This window comes from Bos indicus, chromosome 2 (genome assembly GCF_029378745.1).
Source record: "Bos indicus isolate NIAB-ARS_2022 breed Sahiwal x Tharparkar chromosome 2, NIAB-ARS_B.indTharparkar_mat_pri_1.0, whole genome shotgun sequence".
NCBI lineage: Eukaryota > Metazoa > Chordata > Mammalia > Artiodactyla > Bovidae > Bos > Bos indicus.
In genome coordinates, this window is record NC_091761.1 from 27,090,719 (window position 1) to 27,116,059 (window position 25,341).

The 25,341-nt window shown below is 40.1% G+C and overlaps 1 protein-coding gene across 6 annotated transcripts in view; it reads left to right on the forward strand.

Annotated features, from left to right (window-relative positions):
* The window catches only part of ABCB11 (ATP binding cassette subfamily B member 11), a 100,349-nt gene that overhangs the window by 11,262 nt on the left and 63,746 nt on the right, over positions 1-25,341 (forward strand). For 2 of the 6 annotated variants that reach the window (XM_070803738.1, XM_070803759.1), the window contains exons 2-7: positions 4,918-5,029; positions 6,511-6,532; positions 9,743-9,794; positions 10,573-10,811; positions 21,709-21,796; positions 23,059-23,192. In XM_070803738.1, coding sequence (XP_070659839.1) covers positions 4,954-5,029; positions 6,511-6,532; positions 9,743-9,794; positions 10,573-10,811; positions 21,709-21,796; positions 23,059-23,192 — 611 coding nt within the window. In that variant the 5' untranslated portion in view covers positions 4,918-4,953. Of the gene's footprint in view, positions 1-4,917; positions 5,030-6,257; positions 6,370-6,510; positions 6,533-9,742; positions 9,795-10,544; positions 10,812-21,708; positions 21,797-23,058; positions 23,193-25,341 lie in introns of those variants that run through there. The other 4 variants (XM_070803747.1, XM_070803742.1, XM_070803756.1 and 1 more) reach the window with 4 other exon arrangements.

Genomic DNA, 25,341 nt, shown 5'->3' on the forward strand with positions numbered 1-25,341 from the left:
TCGATTTCAGTGTTTGTGATTGGCTTATTCATAGTTTCTATTTCTTCCTGGCTCAATTTTGGAAGGTTGAACTTTTCTAAGAATCTGTCCATTTCTTCCAGGTTGTCCATTGTATTGGCATATGAAGTTGCTCATAATAGTCTCTTATGATCCTTTTTATGTCTGCATTGTCTATCGTAACTTCTCCGTTTTCATCTCTAATTTTGTTGATTTGATTCTTCTCCCCTTTTTCCTTGTTGAGTCTGGCTAATAGTTTGTCAATTTTGTTTATCTTCTCAAAGAACCAACTTTCAATTTTATTCTGCTAAGTCACTTCAGTCGTGTCTGACTCTGTGCGACCGCATAGACGGCAGCCCACCAGGCTCCCCTGTCCCTGGGATTCTCCAGGCAAGAACACTGGAGTGGGTTGCCATTTCCTTCTCCATCAGTTTTATTAGTCTTTACTATTTTTTCCTTTATTTCTACTCTGATCTTTATGATTTATTTCCTTCTATTAACCTTGAGGGTTTTTGTTCTTTTTTAGTTGTGTTAGGTGTAAAATTAGGTTGTCTATTTGATGTTTTTCTTGTTTCTTAAGGTAGGACTGTATTGCTATAAGCTTGCCTCTTAGAACAGCTTTTGCTGCATCCCGTAGGTTTTGAGTCATCATGTTTTCATTGCATTTGTTTCTAGGAACTTTTTTATTTCCCTTTTAATTTCTTCAGTAACCTGGTCATTATTTAGAAATGTATTGTTTAATCTCCATGTGTTTCTGCTTTTTTACTGTTGTTTTTCCCCCTGTAATTGATATCTAGTTTCATAGCGTTGTCGTCATAAAAGACGCTTGATACAATTTCAGTTGCCTTAAATTTTACTGAGGTTTGATTTTTGACTCAAGATGTGGTCTATGCTTGAGAATATTCCGTGTCACTTGAGAAGAAAGTGTATTGTTCTGCATTTAGATGAAATGTCCTGAAGATATCAATTAGGTTCCATCTGGTCTAATGTGTCATTTAACACCATGTTTCCTTATTAATTTTCTGTTTTGATGATCTCTCCATTGGTGAAAGTAGAATATCAAGTCCCCTACTACTATTGCGTTACTGTCCATTTCTCCTTTTATGTCTGTTAGCGTTTGCTTTATGTATTGTGGTGCTCCTATGTTGGGTGCATAAATACTTACAATTGTTATGTCTTCTTCTTGGATTGATCCCTTGATCATTATGTAGTGACCTTCATTATTTCTTTTAGTTTTCTTTATTTTAAGGTCTATTTTGTCTGATATGAAAATTGTTACTCTGGCTTTCCCTTGATTTCCATTTGCATGGAATATCTTTTTCCATCCTCTCACGTTCAGTCTGTGTGTGCCTCTAGGTCTGAAGTGGGTCTCTTGTCGACAGCATATATGTGGGTCTTGTTTTTGTATCCATTTAGCCTGTCTGTATGTTTTGGTTGGAGCATTTAATCCATTTGCATTTAAAGTAATTATTGATATATACTTTCCTATTGGCATTCTTCAAAATTGTTTTTATAGGTCTTTTCCTTCTCTTATGTTTCTTGCCTATAGATCTCTTTAACATTGTTGTAAACTGGTTTAGGAGGGCTATATTCTCTCAACTTCTGTTTGTCTGTAAAACTTTTGATTTCTCCATCAACTTTGAATGAGATCCTTGCCAGGTAGAGTAATCTTGGTTGTATATTTTCCTCTTTCAGTACTTTAAATACATCCTGCCATTTCCTCTGGTCTTCAGAGTGTCTGCTGAAAGATCAATTGTTAATCTTATGGGGTTCCTTTTGTATGTTACTTTCTGCTTTTCCCTTGCTGTTTTTAATATTCTTTCTCTGTGTTTAATCTTTGTTAGCTTGATTAGTATGTGTCTTGGCATGTTTCTCCTTGGGTTTATCCTCTATGGAACTTTGTGCTTCTTGGATCGATTGACTATTTCTTTGTCAATTAGGGACGTTTTGGGAAGTTTTCAACTATAATCTTTTCAAAAAATTTCTCAGACCCTTTGTTTTTCTCGTCTTCTTCTAGGACCCCTATAATTCAAATGTTAGTACCTTTAATATTGTCCCAGAAGTTTCTGAGACTATCCTCAATTCTTCTCATTCTCCTCTTATTCTGTTCTTCAGTTATTTCCACTATTCTGTCTTCCAGCTCATTTATCTGTTTTTCTGCCTCAGTTATTCTGCTATTGATTTCTTGTAGAGTATTTTTAATTTCAGTAATTGTGTTGCTTGTCCCTGTTTATTCTTAATTTCTTCTAGGTCTTTGTTAAATGTGTTAATTGATCCTTGCATTTTCTCCATTCTATTTTTGAGGTTTTGGGTCATCTTTACTATCATTATTTTGAATTCTTTTTCATGTAGTTTGCATGTGTCCTCTTTGTTTATTTGGTCTTGTGAATTTTTACCTTGTTCCTTCATTTGTGTAATATTTCTCTCTTTTCATTTTTTTCCAACTTACTTTGTCTGCGGTCTTCTTTTCCCAGGCTTTTGAGTCATATACCTTCTTCCTTTTGGTTACTGCCCTCGGTGGGTGAGGTTGGTCCAGTGGTTTGTGTCAGCTTTGTGTTGGGAGGTACTTGTGTCTGCATTCTGATAGGAGGAGGTGAGTTTTTTTTCCCTCTGATGGACAGGATTTGTGAGGTGGTCGGTTTTGAGGTGTCTGTGGCAAGCCTCTCCGCTAATGATTGGGTTTGTGTTTTTGTCTTACCTGTTGGCTGGGTGAGGTGTCTTGCACTGGGTGCTGCTGGCAGTTGGGTGATTCCAGGTCTTAGACACAAGTGGAGGTCTTCATGGAAGTTCTCAATAATCAATACTCCCTGGTGTCAGTAGGTCTCTGGCAGTCCACTGTCCTGGATTCAGAGCTTCCACTCCAAAGGCTCAGGCCCAATCTTTGCCTGGGGAACTGACACTCCACAAGCCATTTGTTATTGCATTAAAGGGGATTAAAACAAAAACACAAAAATAGCAAAACAAAACAAAATAATAAATAAAAGAGGAGCCCAGACAAATGGTAAATACAAAATCAAGCAAATAATAACAAAAACAAAGGAACACACACACGCACAAAACCCAAAATAGTCCAAAGACAAGAAAGTTCAAGAGAGTGACTTGGAAAGCAAAGAAAACCAAAAATGATACCAACCGATTAAAAACAAAACTAACTAAAACACAAATTGGTAAACAAGACCAAAGCAGAGTGTCAACTGGAGAATAAGCAAAGAAAACAAAACAAACTTACAAAAGGGTGAAATAATGAAAGAAAAGGAAGAAATAAAATATTTATATATATTAAAGAATAACTACAGCAGGAAAAGAACAGTAAGAAAAACAAACAAACAAACAAAATTTTAAAAAGAAAAAAGCCCCACAGAATCACAAAAACCAATGAAAAGGTATAAGTATATAAAGGAAACCAAAAGTGTGATTAAAAAAATTCTCAAAAACTTAGAGTTAATAGTAATAATAAAATCAACAACCATAGCAACAAAGAAGAAAAAAAAAGAAGATAAAAAAACTAGGATCAACTACGGAACAAATTAAAATATATGAACAATAATACGTGTTTTTCTTGGATCTCAGCTGCCAGTGTCCTTTCCTTCACTGTGAGTCACAGTCCACCTCTGCCTCCCTGGGATGCCCTCCAATACCGGCCTGATGTCTGGACCTGCTGTGGGAACAGCTCAGACTGATCTGGCCCTATTCCTGCCATGTTCTTGCCCGCAATGTCCACAGCTACTAGAGCTAGTGTGTTTTCTTTTGTGATAGCTCTCACTGTCCTTTTATATATTCCATAGACACAGTCTTCCTAACTGATCATGTGGATTTAATCTGCACCTTGTACAGCTGGTGGAAAGGCTTTTGATCCTCTTCCTTAGCCACACTGCCCTTGGAGTTCAATTGTGGTTTTATCCCCACCTCTGCGTGTGGGTCATCCACAGGAGTTTGCTCCTGAGGCTGCCCTGGCAGACTTAGGTCTGCCTTAGTGAGGACCGGGTGTGGAGGTGGCTCAGTTGCTTGGATCACAGGGGCCTTGGTGGTGCCAAGTGTGCAGAGATGCTGGTGGCCTCAGGCACAGGAGCTATGGCACTATTACAGTCTTTTTCTAGCCTCTGGCAGCTGGCATTCAAAAGGCCTCTCTGGCTAGTTCTTCTCTGTTGCTTGGTGCAGCAGGCACTCAAAGGTCTCCACTGGCTGGGGTCCTTCTCTATTGCTCTTGCCTCAGACACTCATAGGGTGACCCTCTCTGGGGTCTTTCTCTATTGGTCAGTTGCCAGCACTAGTGTGTGGGGGGAGAGAAGCTACAGTGATGGCTCCTCCCCCTGCACATGACTCAGCAGTACCGCTTTGCTTCAGTGGCTACTCAGCATTTCTCCAAAGATATTCTCCACCATGACTCCTCCCTCATGTCCCTCTGGGCTGTCTCCCAGCAGTCATCAGCAACCCTCACCCGGGGATTGCTCTCCAGTCCCTATGCTCCAGCTCCCAGACACTGTGTATTTCAGGAGACTTGGGTCCCTGACCAGGGTACATACAGCTGCAGCAAGGATTATCTGGTTCTCACTCCATTCAGACAGTCCCAGATCAGCTGCTTCACTCTCCAACAGCCTCAAATACTTCCCCTGTGTCTCCAACGATTGCTTCAATTTGGGGATCCGACCCCTGCTTCAGTTCCCCTAACCCCAGGTGCAGGTCCGGTCCTGCTCATCCTCCTCTTTCCCCCTTCCTTCCTTTGTCCTGCTGAGTTTTGGATCTATATATTCCTTTCCAGTGATCAGGGACTCCTGTCTGCTCTCAGCTGGTGTTCTGCGAGATCTTCTGCATCTGAAGGTGTATTCCTGATGTATCCACGGAGAGAGATGTACTGCACATCTGGCTACTCCTTCGCTATCTTGTCTTCCTCTGCAGTCACTCTTTTCTTTTATTTTCTAGGTTGTTTTTTTTTTCTTGCTGTGAACTGCAATTGTTATGTCTGACTCAGTAATTCTTCGCAGTGTGAAGAAATTTGGAGAGGACAATCATGGTTTTGAGTCAGACAGCTCATGTAAGTGGCCTTTTATCTTATTGTCTCTTGTACAAAAAACAAAACAAAAGTGGAACAAACTAGTGAAGATATTCAAGGAGCAGAGAAAATTCAGCAACAATAAGTAGAACTATTACCTCATATTCTTCTTGCACAACCTGGGTATTTCTCCCAAGAATCCATGTAATGTAACTGCTGAGAGTGCTAGGTAAGAACGTATAAATCCCAGGAGAGTGAAAGCATCTCACTATAAATATTTTTTCCCTGGATAGACTGGGGTTGTTTTAGCACTTGCTCAGATGGTAAAGAATCTGCCTGAAATGCAGGAGAGCTGGGTTTGATCCCTGGGTCAAGAAGATCCCCTGGAGAAGGGAATGGCTATCCACTCCAGTATTCTTGGCTGGAGAATTCCATGGACAGAGGAGTCTGGTGGGCTACAGTCCATGGAGTCGCAAAAAGTCAGACATGACTGAGTGACTAACACTTTCAATACTTTCATTATTATTACCTTTATTCATATATTGCTATAATTGATTATAGTAATATGCATTTAGTGAGCATTGCTCTCTGAGAGGAATGGTACAAAGACACTGCTGGCCAGAGAGAGGTAAAGTGGATGGGGATCCATAGCACCAGTACCTAGAGTGTGGTAAGGCAGATGATTCTATGCTATTATTATTTTCAAAAGTCCTATGATTTGACATTTTATAGAAAAGGAAACTGAGACTTAGAAACATTATCTTAAGCTTGACAAAGATTGCATGGCTATTGATTAAAGGAGCCATAATCCTAACCCAGTTCTGATTCCCAAATATGAGAAGTTAATCTTTGTCTACACTATAATGCCTCTTTACTCTGTATGAAATGAAATGAAAATGCCAGGGGAACCAGGATGTGCTGTCCCATGATGATGGTTGACATTAAAATCCTGGGTTCCTTACACTGTGGCTTCCCTATGCCCATGACCCTGAACCCCCACTTTCACTTCTTCCCTTCCATCTGCTCTGACCTATGCTGGGGAAAATAATATATGCCTCAATTCTATGGCTTCTACTGGCACAGGGGTGTCAATGACATCATATTGTCTGTATTTTATGGTCTGTATTTTAAGTAGATTTATGGTCTGTATTTTAAGTAGATAAATTCTGATGTTTCTAAAAAAACAAACAATAAATAAGTATTCATTTTATTTGGTAGTTCAAAAAAAATCAGATTTTTCTGTAACTAATTTACAAATATTGGTCTTTAGTTAACATTCAGAAGATAAAAAGATTTCATTTTCTGGAGAAGATGTAGTCAAGGGAGCAGTCCTATATGTGAAAGGGTGTTTTCTTCTATAATACGGAGGAAGAAAGAGAAAGGTGAAAAAGCAAATAATTATTTTGTATTGTTCCATGAATAAAATAATCATAGAAATGTTTTTCCAGAGCAAAATTGTTAATGATTATGTTTCATTTTGTCATTATGATTAACTGCTTTATGTATTGTTTTTATCCTGACAGATAACAATGATAAAAAATCAAAGTAAGTGACTGCTTCAAAAATGCAACACATTTTCAAAATAATTCCCCTAATATTCATATCAAAGGCACAAAGCAGAAGTAATATATGTTTTATATATGTTGCACTGCCTACAAATGGTGTATATAATCCATTCTTTTTCTCTTTAAAACATTACTATAATTTGATTTCAAAAATCTTTGGGAATATTCCTTCTGGATTGGGTTCAAATATCCCCTATATGTCCAGGAACCCCACAGAATTTCTGACTTAAACAAGCAGAGGAAATTTTGGATATGTAAGATTTCATGGTTGCAGAGGAAGTTCTTTCTACAGAAGAAAATCCCAATTCTTCCCAAAAGCAAATTGTAGAAACCTAAAATGTAGTGACTAGATATTTCTCTTTAAGAGTTAAAATTCTCTTAGAAACCAAATATCAGTTTATCCTAATTTGACTTGAGGACAGGATTAATGGAGTCTGATTTAGGAGATAAGGATGCCAGCTAAGTTTCTGAAATGGAGGTGGTGGAAAGGTAAAGGCTGAAAATGTGTAAAACATGTTAAGTGTTAATACTGCATGACAAAGAGAGCTGGTGGTTGTGGTAACAGTAGTATTTTACTTGGAATGGTAGGGTCAGTTGAGGACAGAAGAACCACTCTTGTCTCATTGGGTGGGAAACAGATGGAAAAGGGCATGGATGCAGAGAAATGAAGGATGCAGAGAAATGAGCTTCAGTGAGAGGATGAGCAGGAAGGTTGAGTGAGTACTTTGGTTTTTAGAGAAAATGAACCTATGTCTGCATAGATGTGGTAATGAAGAGTGAGAAGATCACAGTGAAAGTTTGATAAAGCCGCTGAGGGGAGTGGGAACAATCTGTAGAGGAATTAAGTATAGTACCTTGGGTTGAGTTGAGGTTGGAGACCATATTCATCTATTCATTTCACAAATATTAATTGAGGACTTCCTGGGTATCATCTGCCTGGTAAAGCATGTGCCTGCAATCCAGGAGACATGGGTTCAATCCCTGGGCTGGGAAGATCCCCTGGAGAAGGAAATGGCAACCCACTACAGTATTCTCGCCTGGAGAATTCCATGAGCAGAGGAGCCTGGTGGGCTACAGTCCATGGGGTTGCAAAGAGTCGGACACAACTGAGCAACTAATACACATACACACATATTGGGTATCAGCCACTGGTTTAGGTGCTGAGGATATAGAAAAGAAAAAAAATGGGCAAAAATCTCTGTCTTGAGGAACTTAACATGCCTTTGAAGAGTTCTCCCCTTTAGTGAGGGAGACATAATAAACACCATAAATAAATAAAATATATAGCATGGTAGATAATGATAATTTATCATCCCCTTTCTAAGAAAAAACAACAAACATGGAAATGGAGATTTGAAATGATGTGGGGGGACAGTTGAAATTATAAAGACTTTGACCATGGATGGCCCCCTTGAAAAGGCAGCTTTTGAGAGAAGGTATGAAGGAGGTGAGGGAGTTCTCCACTCTATTATCCAAAGAAAGAACACTTTGGTGAGAGGAAATAGCAAGTGCAAACACTCAGAGGTGGGAACAGATGTGGTGCGGATGAAAGTCAGCAGAAAGGCCAGGCGGCTCGGGTGGAGTGAAGCAGGAGGAAACAAGGTAAGAGAGTCAACTGGTCAGATCACAGAGGGCTTTGGACGTGTCAGCAAGGGTTTGTGATTCCACCCTGAGCTGGAAGGGAAGCTTAGGGCAGCTGAGCGCTAAGCACAACATGTGTTGATATCTGTTTAGACGGTGGAGAGGTTGTCTTCAGCAGGCCAAACAGCCTGGCTTCAGAAGGAGAAGGGGGAACAGCGAAATGCAGAGATGGAGTTTCCAAAGATGAATTTGGAAAAAAGGATTGAGGATGATGGTGAAAGCATGGTCCAAATGGCTGGCAATGGGACCTAGAATGCCTGGAGGAGGGAGAATCTTTTTTTTTTTTTTACTTTATCTTTGGTTGTGACAGGTCTTTGTTGCTTCGCTCTAGCTTTCTCTGGTTGCAGAGAGTGGGGCTACTCTCCATCTGGGCTTCTCATTGCAGTGGTTTCTCCTGTTTCAGAGCACAGGACCCAGGTGCATGGCTTCAGTAGTTGCTGCTTGTGGACTCTAGAGCACTGGCTCGGTAGTTGTGACGCATGGGCTTAGTTGCTCCAAGGCATGTGGAAACTTCCCAGACAGAGGTTGAACCCCTGTCCCCTGCACTGACAGGCAGATTCTTATCCAGTGTATCACCAGGCAAGTCCAAGGAAGGAGAATCTTGATGGTGTTTAGTGATTGTAAGTAAATGGAGGGTTTAAAGAACTGGGCTTCCCTGGTGGCTCAGATGGTAAAGAATCCATCTGCAATGCAGGAGACCCAGGTTTGATCCCTGGGTTGAAAAGATCCTCTGGAGGAAGAAATGGCAGCCCACTCCAGTATTCTTGCCTTGGGAAATTCCAGAGATAGAGGAGCCTGGTGGGAGAGTGGGACATGACTGAGCAGCTAACACACAAAGAACTGTGGGTCTCAACTGAGATGACAAATAGGTATGGAAGGAGGAAGGAGGTGAGAAAACAAGATGCATGGGTATTCCCAAAGAGCCAATGGAGTAGAGCGGTTCCAGGTGAAAATAAGACCTAAGGTGTATTCGTGGGTAGATAACTTAGGTGAATTAGACCTCTTTGGCATTAGAAAGTTCAAGAATGGGTTAAGTACAATTTTCTGAGCAATAAATTGAATAAGAAATAGTAAGTAAATGTGGTTTTAAGGGAAGTATGGGAGTTTTTGAATGTTTCATATCAGCACTATTTGATGTAGCTGCAAGTAAGAGCTAGAAGCAATAAATTAGATAATACAACCACCAAAATTTACTCACAAGGAAATGAAGGTAGATATAAATTGAGGGTCAACACTGAGGTTCCACAGTTATTTGTTACTGCAACTGGGGGTGCAGAGTACTTTTTGCTTTCTCTCAAAGAGAGAAAAAACCTCTCTGAAAAAACCTCAGTGAATCTCTACTGAACAAGAGACACAGCTATATTGAAATTGCTAGAAGAGGTAAATCGAAAAGTAATAGCCAGTTTTTAAGATATCAGTTTTGGAAAGAATTTCACAGCCAGTGGGGACTTTCATTCTTACTAAAGAATGACTCATGAAGTGACAATTTAGGGAGACTTTCTCATTGTTTTGGAAAGGATGGTCTGTAAATCCCTGTTTTTCTCCTCAGGTTACAAGATGAGAAGAAAGGTGGTAGCAGTCAAGTTGGCTTCTTTCGATTGGTAATAAAACTATGCTGATTAATGGCATAGGTTTTGCAACTGTGAGTTGTTCAGATCATGGAGAAAATGTTAATTTTTTAGTCATATTGGCAGGTGCTTAACTATAGTGATCACTTGTTTCAGTCATAAACTTTGTCTACGTGACAACATGTGGATTAGTAATTAGAAACTATTGCTGATTAAACACACATTCTATCTGGTAGATCAGAAAAGTGTTCTAGAAGATAATCTCTAAGTCCCTAATGATCATTTTAGTGAGGAAAATTGTCACAGTAATCATGTTATGCATATTTTTTCTTATGATGCCTTTAGAAGTTCCATAGTGTAGGTATTTTCTTCAAATTTGCAAATTGGAGACATTTCGGGGCACAAGCAGATGCTCTTCATGATCAATATCAGTTCTGGGAGCCAATTTCTACTATTGCTGAATAAGCCATATGGAGCATCTACACGGCAATAGCATCAGTGTCAGTGATTTTTTTCCCTCTAAGTTGGGGATGAAAAGCTAAGAACTAAAGTCAGCTCTTGGGGTAAAGAGAATGAATTAAGAGGCTAGAAAAGAAAGAACATGAGTTAACAGGGTAACAGTTTAATGACTTGGATAATTGATGCATCGTTTATTTCAGTGTTAGTGAAACTCTACATTTCAATTAAAACGATTCCCTTAAGACTTGGTGTTGAACACTATTTATCAGAATCTAGTAACTAAAATTAAATAGTCCTCCTACCTCTCCTGCTTTTCACCCATAGATGATCTCTGAATCCTTTGTTTTTCAAGTTTCGATTTTCTTCAAAGATTGACATTTGCCTGATGTCTATGGGGAGTTTATGTGCACTTCTCCATGGAGTAGCCTATCCAGGCGTGCTACTCATTTTTGGCACAATGACAGATGTTTTTATTGAGTATGACATGGAATTACAAGAACTCAGTATCCCTGGAAAAGCATGTGTGAATAACACCATAGTGTGGACCAACGACTCCCTCAACCAGAACATGACAAATGGGACACGCTGCGGGTAGGCTGCTATTTGTTTTTATTTATTTATTTATTTTTTGCTCATATCTTAGATTGTAATTCAAAATTACAGAGAACCTTATGTAAAGAGAACCTTATGGAAGGACCTGGAGTGGTATCTAACATGGAGTGAACAGAAACATATTTACACATATTTCTATAAATTACGCTGCCCTGATGTTCTTATTCCACTGGGTTTTAAAATCCCAACGACAGCAACAAAACACAGAATTGGAAATTACTCATTAAATATGTACCCAAATTTCACACTTTGTAGACCGTAGGCTCGAGAATGACACTATCGATACTTAATATCATTGGAAGGTGACTCATAAATTTTACTTGAGTCCTTGTCATTCCTCATATCTGAGACCTCCTTTTCCTTCCCTTCCTCTTTCTTCCGTCCTCCCCTCTTTCCTTCCTTCCTCTCTTCTCTTTTGTCCCCCAACTTCTGTGGCTGTGGCTGATGACCCACTTGACACTAGTCTTCTCTCTACAATGGGAATTTCATCATTCCTGTGCTTTCGGACTTGGAGTAGGGGGCACTGGCCTCAACTAGCAGTTGAGTTGCTGTGAAAGAGTGGTGTGGTGCTAAGAACAGAAGACAGCCATGCAGAGTTAGCCAGAGCTCACTGTGTCCCTGTTCTGTCTGTGATAAGCCTGATAGGCTGCCACGTAATCAGTGAGTCTGCAGTATACACAGGGTTGACTCACTGTCACAGCATGGACTTTGCAGCCTGCCTCACGCTGCCTCAGGGCCAGAACAAGATCATTTTCACATATAAATTCACTCAGGTTCAAGAATCAAAAGCAGGGCACATCCTGGCTAGAGAGGTACTCGGAATGGCTCCCTCAAGTGATTCATATTTTTCTCCACCATTTAAAATTTTTTCTATAGGCTTGACTCCAGATTATGACAAATCCTTCTAAACTGCTGATGTTCTTCTATAATATTTGTTGTTAGCATCTTTCATTCATCTACTCATTCAACCAAAATTTTTGGAACACCAGTTATGTACCAGGAAAATGTGTAAGCATAAAGGCTACAGTGGTGTCTTATGAGTAATGGTCCTTATCTTTGTGGAGCTCACGTCTAATTGGTGAGACCATCATGAAATCAATGACCATGCAGATAAGTATGTAGTTATAAACTGGTTAGCACTTGACAGAAAAGTACAGGACAACATACAATGTACAGAATTATCCTTAAAAAAATAAGCCTACTCATAAGAAATAAATTTCCAACATATAAATGTGTATATTTCTCTTCTAAATTTGGAAGTAACATAACAATTTGTATAAAAGAGAGACTGTCTTCAATGACAGTCTTTAAAATATTTTCACTTGCACCATGTGGCTTGCAAGATCTTAGTTCCCCAACCAGGGATTGAAACTGAGTCCTCTGCAGTGTAACTGCAGAGTCCTAACCACTGGACACGCAGGGAATTCACAATGACAATCTTTTATTTTCTTTCATTTATGTTGGAGAACAGAAGACTTGAACTGATATTTACAGAGTGATATGACTACAAAATGTGAACTAATCACTTCCCCCTTTGAAAAAAAAATCCATTCAGACTTACATATGTAAAAAGACCCCAGTTGTTAATAACATCAGTCAATCCTAAAGGAAATCAACCCTGAATATTCATTGGAAGGACTGATGTCGAAGCTGAAGCTCCAAAACTTTGGCCATCCTACGAGAAGAGTTGACTCATTGGAAAAGACCCTGATACTGGGAAATATTGAGGGCAGGAAGAGAAGAGGGTGATGAAGGATGAGATAGTTGGATGGCATCATCAACTCAATAGACATGAGTTTGAGCAAACTCTGGGAGATAGTGAAGGAGAGGGAAGCCTGACATGCTGTAGTCCATGGGTCACAAAGAGTCAGACACAACTGAGCAACTGGAAAACAATAAATTAATAACACTCATGAAAACAAACACTTCAAGTGAAAAATCCTGAAAGTATATCCTATAATGCCTTAAAAATTGGAAATAAATGTAAGAGGGAGCAGTATTTGAGACATATTCAAGATAACAAGTGCTCGTAAATATTTACTAGATAAACTGAAGAATGAATATGCCCTTAATGTCTGCATCACTGGCATCCATTAGAAAGGCTGCCTACCCATTACTCACTGGGCTTCCCAGCTGGCACTAGCAGTAAAGAACCCACCTGTCTCTTATGCCAAAGGAGACATAAAAGATGTGGGTTCAATCCCTGGGTCAGGAAGATCCTCTGGAGGAGGGAATGGCAACCCACTCCAGTATTCTTGTCTGGAGAAGCTCATGGACAGAGGAACCTGATGGGTTACAGTCCATTGGGTGGCAGAGTTGGACACAACTGGGGAAACTTAGCACATACCCATTATTCACACTTTATTGATTCTTACTGGGTCATATACTTGAAGGTGAGCAAATTGTTCAAAGCAAATAAGGGCTTTCAGAAATTCCTTGGCTTTGGCTGAATTCACATGATACCAAGCATGTAAATAGATATCTGTCTTTTTAAAAAAAATTTTTTTCATAAGGCTATTTGAAATTGTGTAGACCACACCTTTCTTAGGCCTTTACTAGGAGCTCACACAGAAGAGCTAAATATTTTAAATGTGAGTTATTATGGTCACTGACAAGAATACTGCTAATAAGCAGTATTCTGAATAAATGTTTGTTTAGCTTTCATGTGATGAGATCATTGTGAAAATGAACTTGGGTGGGACAGAAGAGAGGCAGGGGATGTTTTCTTACCAGGAAGTAGTGAATGTGCCTCCAAAATTACCCAACTCTTTCACAGATTTCTTTCTTGGAAAAAGTACAACATTAAAAGTACAATGTCTCCACCTACTCTAATCAGTGTGCTAGTCTTGGACTATACAAGCAACTCAGTGATCTTATCAACATAAACATGCATGTACAATGTAGGAGCTGGCTTTTCTCTTTCATTATATTGATTTCGACATATTAGTTATCATCCATTCGATGGAATTTTGGGCTGGAGGCTTCCAAATGGCTGAGTGAATAAGGCTGAGAAGGGTGGCAGAACATTAGGCCTTCTGATTAGCTTCTCAGAATTTGTTTTCTCAGAGTAGTCAAATAAGAAGGTAACAGAATGAAAGAAGAAAGAAAAAAAAATCACGATGCAGTTTACTTTTTTTTTTTAATCCAATTAAAATGTAAAACTCAAATGGAAGCTACAAGGCCTTATAACTTAATTGTGGAAGTGACATACCATCATTTCTGCTGTTTTCTGTTGGTCACACAGACCAACTCTGGTGTAATTTGGGAGAGGACTACACAGGAGCGTGAATGCCAGGGGGCAAAAATAATAAGGGGCTCCTTGGAGAATGGCCCACGACCACTGGGACGTTCATCCTTCCCTACTCAACATGGATGTGTTGATGCAGAAATCTAAGTCTGTACTTCCTCTTGGATTTCAGTCTATGTTCTTAGCAATATACATTTATCTTATGCACTCAGGTACTATTTTGAAGTTAGACACTGAAGATCACGTACTTTGAAAAACAGTTTTATCAGGATTTAATTCATATACCATAAAATTAACCCACTTAAAGTATACAGCTCAGTGGCTTTTAGTATATTCACAGAGCTATGCATTCATCACCGCAATCAATTTTAGAACATTTTTGTTATTTTGCTGCTGCTGCTAAGTCGCTTCAGTCGTGTCCAACTCCGTGCGACCCCATGACGGCAACCCATCAGGCTCTGCTGTCCCTGGGATTCTCCAGGCAAGAACACTGGAGTGGGTTGCCATTTCCTTCTCCAATGCATGAAAGTGAAAAGTGAAAGTGAAGTCGCTCAGTCGTGTCCGACTCTTAGCGACCCCATGGACTGGAGCCCACCAGGCTTCTCCATCTACGGGATTTTCCAGGCAAGAGTACTGGACTGGGGTGCCATTGCCTTCTCCGTTTGTTATTTTATTATCACTTAAATTTCACTCCCCAGTTCCCCATCCTCCCCTCAGCCCTAGACAACCACTAATCTACTTTCCATCTCTGTAGATTTGCTTATTCTGGACATTTCATGTAAATGGAATCATACAATATGTGGGCCTTTGTGACCAGGTTCTTCAACTTAGCCTAATGTTTCCAAGGTTCATCCATGTGGTATTAATAGCATAAATCAATACTTCATTTATTTTAATTGCTGAATAATATTTCATTGTATGAATATAATACATTTATTGTGTGGATATAATGTGTGGATTTATCCATTCATCAGTTGATGGACATTTGAGTTGTTTCCTCTTTTCAGTTATTACAAATGCTGCTATGAACGTTTGTGTACATGGTTTCCTATGGACACATGTTTTCATTTTTCTTGAGTAGATACCTAGAAAGGGGATTACTGGGTCAGATGTTAATTATATGTTTAACATATAATTGCAGAATTTCCAGACTGTTTTTCAAAATGGCTGTACCATTTTATGAGCTTCCCAAGTGGCTCAGACGGTAAAAAATTTGCCTGTAATGCGGGAGACTTGGGTTCGATTCCTGGGTTAGGAAGATCCCCTGAGAAGGAAATGGCAATCCACTCCAGTATTCTTGTGTGGAGAATTCCATGGACAGAGGAGCCTGGTGGGCTACAGTCCATGGGGTCACAAACAGCCGGACATGACTGAGTGACTGACACTTAACATGTGTGAGGGTTCCAGTTTCTTCACACTCACACCAATGCTTGTTATTATCTGTATCTTGACTGTTTCTCCGTGCATGCATGCGTGCTCAGTTGTGTCTGACTCTTTGCCACCGTATGGACTGAGATTTCCAGGCAAGGATACTGGAGTGGGTTGCCATTTCCTCCTCCAGGGGATCTTCTGACCCAGGGATTGAATCTGAATCTCCTTTAACTCCTTGCATTGGCAAGTGGATTCCTTACCACTGAGCCACCTGGGAAGCCCTGACTGTAGCTCCAGTAGGCTGAATAACGGCCCCCAAAGATATCTACGATATTTCTGTGAATGTTACCTTGTATGGGAAAAAGAGTCTATGCAGATATAATTAACTAAAATATCTTGGGATTGGGGAGAGTATACTGGATTACCCAGGTGAGCCCTAACTGCAATCATGAGTATTTTTTAAAAAGACGGTTACTAAAAAGAGGCAGAAGGAGATCTGACTTTAGAGAGAGAAAGAGACAAAAGGTGCCTATAAGGGCCTGAAGTGAGGTCCCAAGCTCAGGAACACCTGTAGCTACCTGAAGCTGGAAGAGGAAGAAACAGATTCTCCTCTAGAGCCTTTGGAGAAAGTGCACCCCCGCCGGCACCTTGATTTCAATCCTGTGAAGCTGATCTCAGACTTCTGGTCTCCAGAAATGTGAGAAAGACGGAAATATGTGTAGATATCAAAGGGTGACATAAGGAATCTTTGAATAAAGAAAATATTCTGCTCTTCATTGTATCCAAGTCAACATCCTGGTTGTGATAATGTCCAATAGTTTTGCAAGATGTTACCACTGGGGGAAAACTAGATAAAGGGCATGCATAATCTCTCTGTAATATATCTCACAATTGCATTAGCCATTCTGGCAATGTGCTAGCATAGTGTGAGGGTATTCTATAAAGCATCTTTACCTAGTAATAAATCATTTGTCCATAGGTCAATGTCCCACGCATTGAGGAATATGGACCCTTGCTATTTTGGAAGTAGGATATGGATACATTTCTACCAGCTGGGTTGCCACTGATATGCACTCTAATGCAATGGTCCACAACCTTCTTGGCAGCAGGGACTGATTTTGTGGAAGACACTTTTTCCCCATGGATTGGGTGTGGGGAGGATGGTTTCAGGATGATTCAAGTGCATTGCATTTATTGTACACTTTGTTTCTAACCTAATTCTGCCACTGAGCTAATGGGAGGTACCTGTATGTGGCCCAGAGGTTAGGGACCTGCTCTAAGGTGTCAATGCTACTGAGTCTACAGTGCATAAGAACCCCTATGAACCCCTACAGTTCATAAAAACCCTAGTGAAAAGAGAGCTTCTGGTGAGTCAATGCCTCTTGTCATAAAGACCTCCTAGGTATCTTCAATGAGAAACCTAAGTCTTTAGTACATCTGAAACCTTGGTATACATTGCTGTTGTCCAGTCGCTAAGTCATGTCTGATTTTTTATGACCCCATGGACTACAGTGCACCAGGCTTTCTTATCTTTCACTATTTCCTGGAGTTTGCTCAAACTCATATCATTGAGTGATTCAATTTATTTATCTTATTTTTCATAAAAAGCAAGGCAAGAATCCTCATATCATCTATTTTACCTTTTCCCTCCAAATGATATTTTTCTCCCCTCTTCTCTCTTTGACAAATGTGCCAGGGCAATCTTATTTACTCAAGAAGGCGTATGTCAGTTTGGTGTTAAAAAGAAAGACACTCAAATCACCTATAAAGTTTATAGAATACTTTCTAGGATTTTATAATCACAATAATTTTCCACCATGCAGATGATAAAGAGTCTAATGTGCAGTCAAAGGATTGAAGTCAATCTCCTGTTTTCCTTCCTAACAGTTCTTCTGATAGGCTTGCCCTATTGTCCCAGAAATATTCCCAAGTAGTCTTTAAAACTCTAATGATTCTTCCCGGAATAAATAAAACTGAGTTAATGATTCATCTCTGGGGTGCCTCATGAGTGAGAAGAACCACAAACCACACATGTTCCTATCCACACCCCCCAACAGTGATGCAGTTCTCCTGAACTTTGCCCCATTAAATCCCACAGCTGAGTCAATGGGTCCTTCGTCCATGACTGGCACTGCATTTTTCATGACAGGCACTCTTTCACCTCTGCTTCCATAGTCTATAGAGTAAATACATCCCAGGGAATCTAAGTAAAACTTTCTGACAAATGCTCATAGTTTTCTGTTTTGGGGACACACAAATTTTATTTCACAAACAGAAAACCAAGAGCATGCACTCATTTGTACATTAGAAATCTTTACTCATCAGTTCAGTTCAGTTGTTCAGTCGTGTCCGACTCTTTGTGACCCCATGAACTGCAGCACGCCAGGCCTCCCTGTCCATCACCAACTCCCGGAGTCCACCCAAACCCATGTCCATTGAGTCGGTGATGCCATCCAACTATTTCATCCTCTGTTGCCTCCTTCTCCTCCTGCCCTCAATCTTTCCCAGCATCAGGGTCTTTTCACATGAGTCACCTCTTCACATGAGGTGGCCAAAGCATTGGAGTTTCAGCCTCAGCATCAGTCCTTCCAATGAACATCCAGGACTGATCTCCTTTAGGATGGACTGGTTGGATCTCCTTGCAGTCCAAGGGACTCTCAAGAGTCTTCTCCAACACCACAGTTCAAAAGCACCAATTCTTTGGCATTCAGCTTTCTTTATAGTCCAACTCTCACATCCATACATGACCACTGGAAAAACCATAGCCTTGACTAGATGGACCTTTGTTGACAAAGTAATGTCTCTGCTTTTGAATATGCTGTCTAGGTTGGTCATAACTTTCCTTCCCAGGAGTAAGTGTCTTTTAATTTCATGGCTGAAATCACCACCTGCAGTGATTTTGAAGCCCAGAAAAATAAAGTCAGCCACTGTTTCCACTGTTTCCCCATCTATTTGCCATGAAGTGATGGGGCTGCATGTCATGATCTTATTTTTCTGAATATAGAGCTTTAAGCCAACTTTTTCACTCTCTTCTTTCACTTTCATCAAGAGGCTCTTTAGTTCTTCTTTACTTTCTGCCATAAGGGTGGTGTCATCTGCATATCTGAGGTTATTGAGATTTCTCCTGGCAATATTGATTCCAGCTTGTGCTTCCTCCAGCCCAGCGTTTCTCATGATGTACTCTGCATATAAGTTAAATAAACAGGGTGACAATATACATAATACTCATAATACTACCTTATACACTCTATCTTTGTAAGAATTTAGGTTTTGAAAAGGTCTCTCTGATTGTGGATACTTGTATATAAGTTTATGATTTTCTAGATCTTGTTCACTCTAGGGGTCCCCTTAAATCATCAAGAAAAACTAGGAATGTGGTAAACACAGACATATTAGCTGGTTTGGAGACTGTCAGAAGGGCAGTTGTTTCCTTCCTCTTTAGTATTTTTCAAGTGAAAGAAAATTCTAGAAACAATTGAGTACCTACTATGTGTAATGTATTGTATCAGGCCTCGGCAGTGAAAGCAAGCAGTCTTTGCTCTCAAGTCACTTGCGGTTTACTAGCAAGAGAAACATGAATATACTCGAAATAAATATATTCAATAAAAATATTGAATAATAGTGCAAAATGGCAATAAAAATCTGCCATGGAATAATAGTTTGTTCTGAATTAAATAAATTATAATTAAATACTTGGTCTGAATTCAGTAGAGGGAGAGAACAATTCAAACTTGGGTCACAAAAGAAAGGCTGATAGAAGCAGAAAGCTGGTAGAATGAGAACATCTAGGCTAAAGATGCTACTTTCTGATTATCTAAAGAAATGGATATCTAGCTTGTCTCTGTGGCTCAGATGTATCATCAACCAATGTGTTAATTTTCCAGTGACAAAACTTCTTAATTCCCGAAAGCAATTTAAGAATCATTTTTTTCTTCCCTTCCTGCCCCTGCCAATTCCAAACCCTGTGTCACAATGTGATAGCTGTGATGGGAAAATGCTGTATAGCTTCCTTGCTTCCTCACAAGTTCTTTGACTTCAGCCTTAGAGATTGTCCAGGAGAGCAAAGCTTTCTGGGCTGTGGTCAGCAGAAAGACTTGGTGAAGAAATTGTTTTTCTCTTTCTATGGGAAGGTAACAGGGGCTTCCCTTATGGCTCAGTAGTAAAAAATCTGCCTGCCAATGCAGGAGACATGGGTTCAATCCCTTGGTTAGAAAGATCCTTTGGAGAAGGAAATGGCAACCTATTCCAGTATTCCTGCCTGGAAAATTTCATGGTCAAAAGAGCCTGGTGGGCTACAGTCCATGGGGTCACAAAGAGTCAGACACAACTTAAAGACTAAACAACAGCAAAACAATGGGAAGGATGACACACACATTTCTCCCACTGTTACTCTGAAAGGAAGGAGTTGAAAAGTTGTTACCTAGAGTAGGTAACATGCCGGGGTCCAGCCCCAGCTGATTCAGGGTATTTGAAAGGGAGACAGCTTCGACGAGTTCACTGGATACAATAGCTTTATTTAAATATTCATTAGAGATATAAAGAGTAATAGAATGAGGATAGCTCAGCAGGAAAATTCAGTGGAGGAAAGAGGCTGAGTAGCTTGGTTTACACGGGAAATCAGTATAACCTGTGACATCAGGTTAGCTCTGACCACGGAGGCCGCAGGCGCCCTCTCGAATAGCGGAAGGTGCCCCACCTTAGGCACCTTCTCGAGTGGGTCTTAGAAGCCCAGGCAAATAAATGGTCGCAGAGGACCTCCACGCTCCAGATGGAAACTTCAGCCAGAAATTGAGAAAAAGAATGACATGGGGAGACCAAGCTTCAGTGAGCAAGGCCCGTAGCTTTATTTTCAACAGGAGCTTTTATACCCTAAGTTGCACATAGAGGATAATAGGGGATGTGAAATCATACAAAGTCAGCAGTTTTTGATCCTTATCGAAACCAGGGTTTCTTTTCTACAAACTTATTATACAAATGGTTTAGGTGATTTACATCATCTTCTGGCCAGAAGGCCTATTAATATTTTATGACTCTTGACAAAGGTTTGTCAACTGTAAGACTTATTTTCTCTAAGAGTAATTATTTTAAGGTTTGGTGCCATCCTCCGAAGGTGTTAGATAAAGTTGCATTCCTATAGGGCAGAGGTACAGTGGGTTTACAACAAAGGAAAAAATTTATTACCTTAAGGGTCTAAAGTTGCTAACACCAAGACCACTACTTATTTTTTCTACATACCAACTATATTAATTAATACACATTCAAGGATACAATACAGGGGATGTGGAAACTTGGCAGCAAGCATTGGCTCATCAATGAAATCTTTTACTAGTTTTATTCTGACAGTTTCTAACTCTCTGAGAGGCTCTAAGCTATTTGAATATCTTAAGCTTCCTGTGCCTCTCGAGACTGAGAGACTGTAAACAATCTGCATAGCTGTAAGAGTCCGGGTAAACCTGTCAGGCGAGTTAGAGAGCTATCTAAGGGGTTTAGATTTAAACACTCCTAATGCCCAGGAACTTTATTAACTGGAGCTGTAAGTTAACTCTTTATCAGAGAGAGCGAGATGGTGGTGGGGGACAGCCCCCAGTAAAGTCAGAAGTGAGAGCACAAAGCAGTAAAGTAGGCAGACTCTGGTTTTTGCGGGGTAGATGCTCGAGAATATCCTGGGGGACTCCTGAGGCTCGATCCCGCCTTTGCGTATGCCGAGCCTCCTTCCTCATGACCTTTGCCACGGGTGGAGCTCCTCACTTTGGCTCCTGGCAGTAACGTAAGTTGTTACTTAGAGTAGGTAACATAAGCCTCCTGATTTATAGCACACATCTCTATACCAGTGCCTTTGCAGACACTGGTCTGGCTTTTTGAAATCTTTCTCCAGCTGTGACTGTGCTTTCACTAGTAATGACCACAAGTGAAAGGAGCCTCAGTGGACAGAGCTCTAGGCTGCCATCTAGGGTCCCCTGTCTTCCCACAACTGCCTATTAATTACTAAACAACCCTCACCTCTCTACCATAAACATGAAGGAGGTAGGCATGTTTGCTACGATGGGTACCATGAGGTCTGTTTGGGGATTTGGATTGATTGTAATTCTACACAGATAAAATGCTTTATCCATTTTATTTACAATATGTATGTAACATATAATGTGTATATTTTAAATATATAATATGTGTATTTTAAAATCCTCTGTATGAACAAAGGCAATCTTTGGTAGCTAAATCCTACCTGTGAGTCTTACCATTTTTTCCCCTCTTTTGAAGGTTTCTGGACATTGAATCCGAAATGGTCAACTTTGCCAGTTACTATGCTGGCGTCGCTGTCGGAGTGCTTGTCACAGGATATTTTCAAGTTAGTGACACCTGCATTTTATTTATAGATCAACATCTGGGTTCAAAGACATGACAATGAAATACAAAATGTGTTCTTTAAAGTTATTCAGAAGCCCCAAGGACTAAAGTTTTATTTCAGGGGATGAAGAGGATGGAAAGAATTTTTCCTCTCAGCTGGGGAGGAGGATATGGGCACTTGCATAGAGAGGTAGAGAATAGACATTCAGCTTCAGTGTCTTGTCCTCTCCTGCCCTCCCTGCTTCACTCTCTCTTCTAAACTCAGAAATAGTGGTGGATGTTTTCATACAGGGAGACTGAGTCCCTGTGGAAAGTGGATGTGGGGAATTGGAGGAAAGCAAGCTTGACTTTCTTTTTTCTCTAGAATTCCAACCCAAATTCTGTAAACTGAACCCATATTCTAGATTTCAGTTATGGGCGGGCTTGGTGTTATTTAACTCTTACTAAGGAAGAAAAACATTTTATCTTTTGCCTTCTCATGTAGAGAAATAATAAATTCCCCCTACTCTCCATTCACTTATGAATTCCAGGAAGTTAGTTTTAGTTATAAAGAGAAATGAGTTAATCCTCATCCCCTACCTCCCCCTGTCCCCCCAACCATCCTGGCACTAAAGCTTTAATGACAGGCTTCTTTTGCTTGGGAGGGAAACTGTAGGCAAGATTCCCTGCTTATGTCATAATTTTTGTCTTACTTTTTTCTGAAAATCATTGTCCAAGAGCTTGAAAACTACAAGCATTCATGTTAAGTCATTTCAGTTGTGTCTGACTTGTTGTGACCCTTTGGACCATAGCCTACCAGGCTCCTCTGTCCATGGGATTCTCCAGGCAAGAATACTGGAATGGATTGCCACGTCCTCCTCCAGGGTTGAAAACTCTGCATGCATGTTTATTGGCAGGCCTCTCAAGAGAAAACTTTACTTGGAAGTGGCATGCAAAAGTAGTGATTTAAGAGCAAAAATTTATTTGTGGTGTGATGAGCCTTCTTTTACATATGAGGAGAGTGACAGTTAGTAAGGTTAACTCTGGAAGTGGTCAAGCTGGATTCAAACCCAAGTCTCTGGCTTCCCTGTTCACAGGGTTCCACTTGTCTCCACTCTCAGCTGCAGATGTCAGAGCTCACACCTTAGTTCTGAACAAGAGGCATGTTGTGAATTAATTTCCTCTTTTTTTCAGCTATTCTAGTGAAAGTATTTTCTAATGAAAAGAGAAGGAATTAATGCCTGTTCTTATCACAATGCTAAACATTCCTTGCTCCATTTCCAGATATGCTTTTGGGTAATTGCTGCAGCTCGTCAGATACAGAAAATGAGAAAATTTTACTTTAGGAGCATAATGAGGATGGAAATTGGATGGTTTGACTGCAATTCAGTGGGAGAGCTGAATACAAGATTTTCTGAGTAAGTGGCTGGTAGGATTTTTTTCTTTTTCTTTTTTTGGTCTGCACCACAGGGCATGTGAGATCCAGTTCCCTGACCAGGGATTAAACCTATGCACCATGCAGTGGAAGCATGAGTCTTAACCACTGGACTGCCAGGTAAATCCCTGGTAGGATGTTTTAATGGACATGTGATTTTTCTCTAATGAAACTTTTGTTTCTAAATTAATGACAATTGCTGAAACATTTTCAGTTCTTTTTGCTACATTTTGTCTCTTAAGTTGGGCTTTTATAGGTAGCATGACTTTTTTATAGGTAATGGTTTATCAAATTATTATGTATTATAGAAGACAGTTTAAAAGAAGTAGGGTTATTTGGCCTTGAAAGGAGAAACTGAGGGATGTCACAATCTATGTCCCCATACGGAAAACAATATAATCAGAATGAATTATTAATATCTTGCTTTGTCTGTTGATGTAATTTCTGCACATAAAAACAAAAGCAAAAAATTCAAAATAGTTTGAGAAAGATTTAAACTGAAAACTGGATTTAAATCCAGTTTATTTCTAAATACTTTGTTGTAGTTTAGTCACTAAGTCATGTCCGACTCTGTGTGACCCCCATGGACTGCAGCCCGCCAGGCTCCTCTGTCCATGGGATTTCCTAGGTAAAGTACTGGAGTGGGTTACCAAGCCCTTCTCCAGGGGATCTTCCTGATCCAGGGATTGAACCTGTATCTCCTGTATTGGCAGGTGAATTCTTTACCACTAAGCCACCCACAAAGCCCATACCTAAATATTAGTTTGAGTCATTAATAGTATCCCCCCCAACCCCATGTAATTTTTGAATGAGCCAAGCCCTGATTAATGAGAACTGTTGAACCTTATTGAAATTTGAGGTCCCATGAAAGACAGTTAGCAGTGTAGTGACAATAAAAGAAGACTGAATATTGGGAGTCCTAGTCTCCAGCACTGATTCTGCCTTTACTTATTTTGACTTTGAATAGATACTCATCCTTGTTAGAATACAATTGTCTAATCTCTATGTAATATCTGAGATCCTTTTGCTATTAAGTCCTGACCCTTGTTTGTTCCATCTGGACAAGAGATTATGGAAGGTTTGCAGGAATATGAATTTAATGTAATTATTGTCAACCAATACTCTGGAGCACTTACCCTGTGCAAGGCATTAAGGTATACCACAGAACTCCTGATCTCAAGGAACTTACATAGCAAATAATCAGAGCTAAGAGATATTGATCGCTTACAATATGCTAGACACTGTTCTACATACTTGACATATATTAACTAATACTCATTGCTACCTATTGAGGTAGGTTCTGTTATTATCCCCATTTTATAGATGAGGAAACTGAGACACAGAAAGATTAAGTAACTTGCCTAAGAAGACCTTGTGTTTAAATTCAGAGTCTGGCTCCAGAGTCAGGACTGTTAACCACTCTCCTATACTACCTATAAGCAGGAAGCAATAATTACATACACATACATGAAAACATGTATATGGATTAATTGGAGGCTTCCCTGATGGCTCACCAGGTAAAGAATCTGCCTGCAATGCAGGAGACGCAGGAGACACAGGTTAAATCTCTGGGTCAGGAAGATCCCGTGCAGGAGTAAATGGCAACCCATTCTAATATTTCTTGCCTGAAAAACCCCATGGACAGAGGAACCTGGCGGGCTATAGTTCAGTGGGTTGCAAAGAGTCAGATATGACTCAACCACTAAGCACACACACAGAGATTAATCACATTGCTATGGAAACACCGGGAAGAAGATAATACTTCTCCCTGCAGGATTATATAAATTTTTATGAAATAGGTGGTATGTGAGTAGAACTTTGAGACTGAAAAGATTTAGCATATACAAAGGAAAGAAGGGTTCTTCATGTCAGACCGGGATGTTAGCTTTCCGTTCAGTTCAGTTCAGTCACTCAGTCATGCCCAACTCTTTGCAACCCCATGGACTGCAGCACGCCAGGCTTCCCTGTCCATCACCAACTCCCAGAGCTTGCTCAAACTCATATCCATCGAGTTGGTGATACCATCCAACCACCTCATCCTCTGTCGTCCCCTTCTCCTCCTACCTTCAATCTTTCCCAGTATCAGGGTCTTTTCCAATGAGTCAGTTCTTTGCATCAGGTGGCCAAAGTAT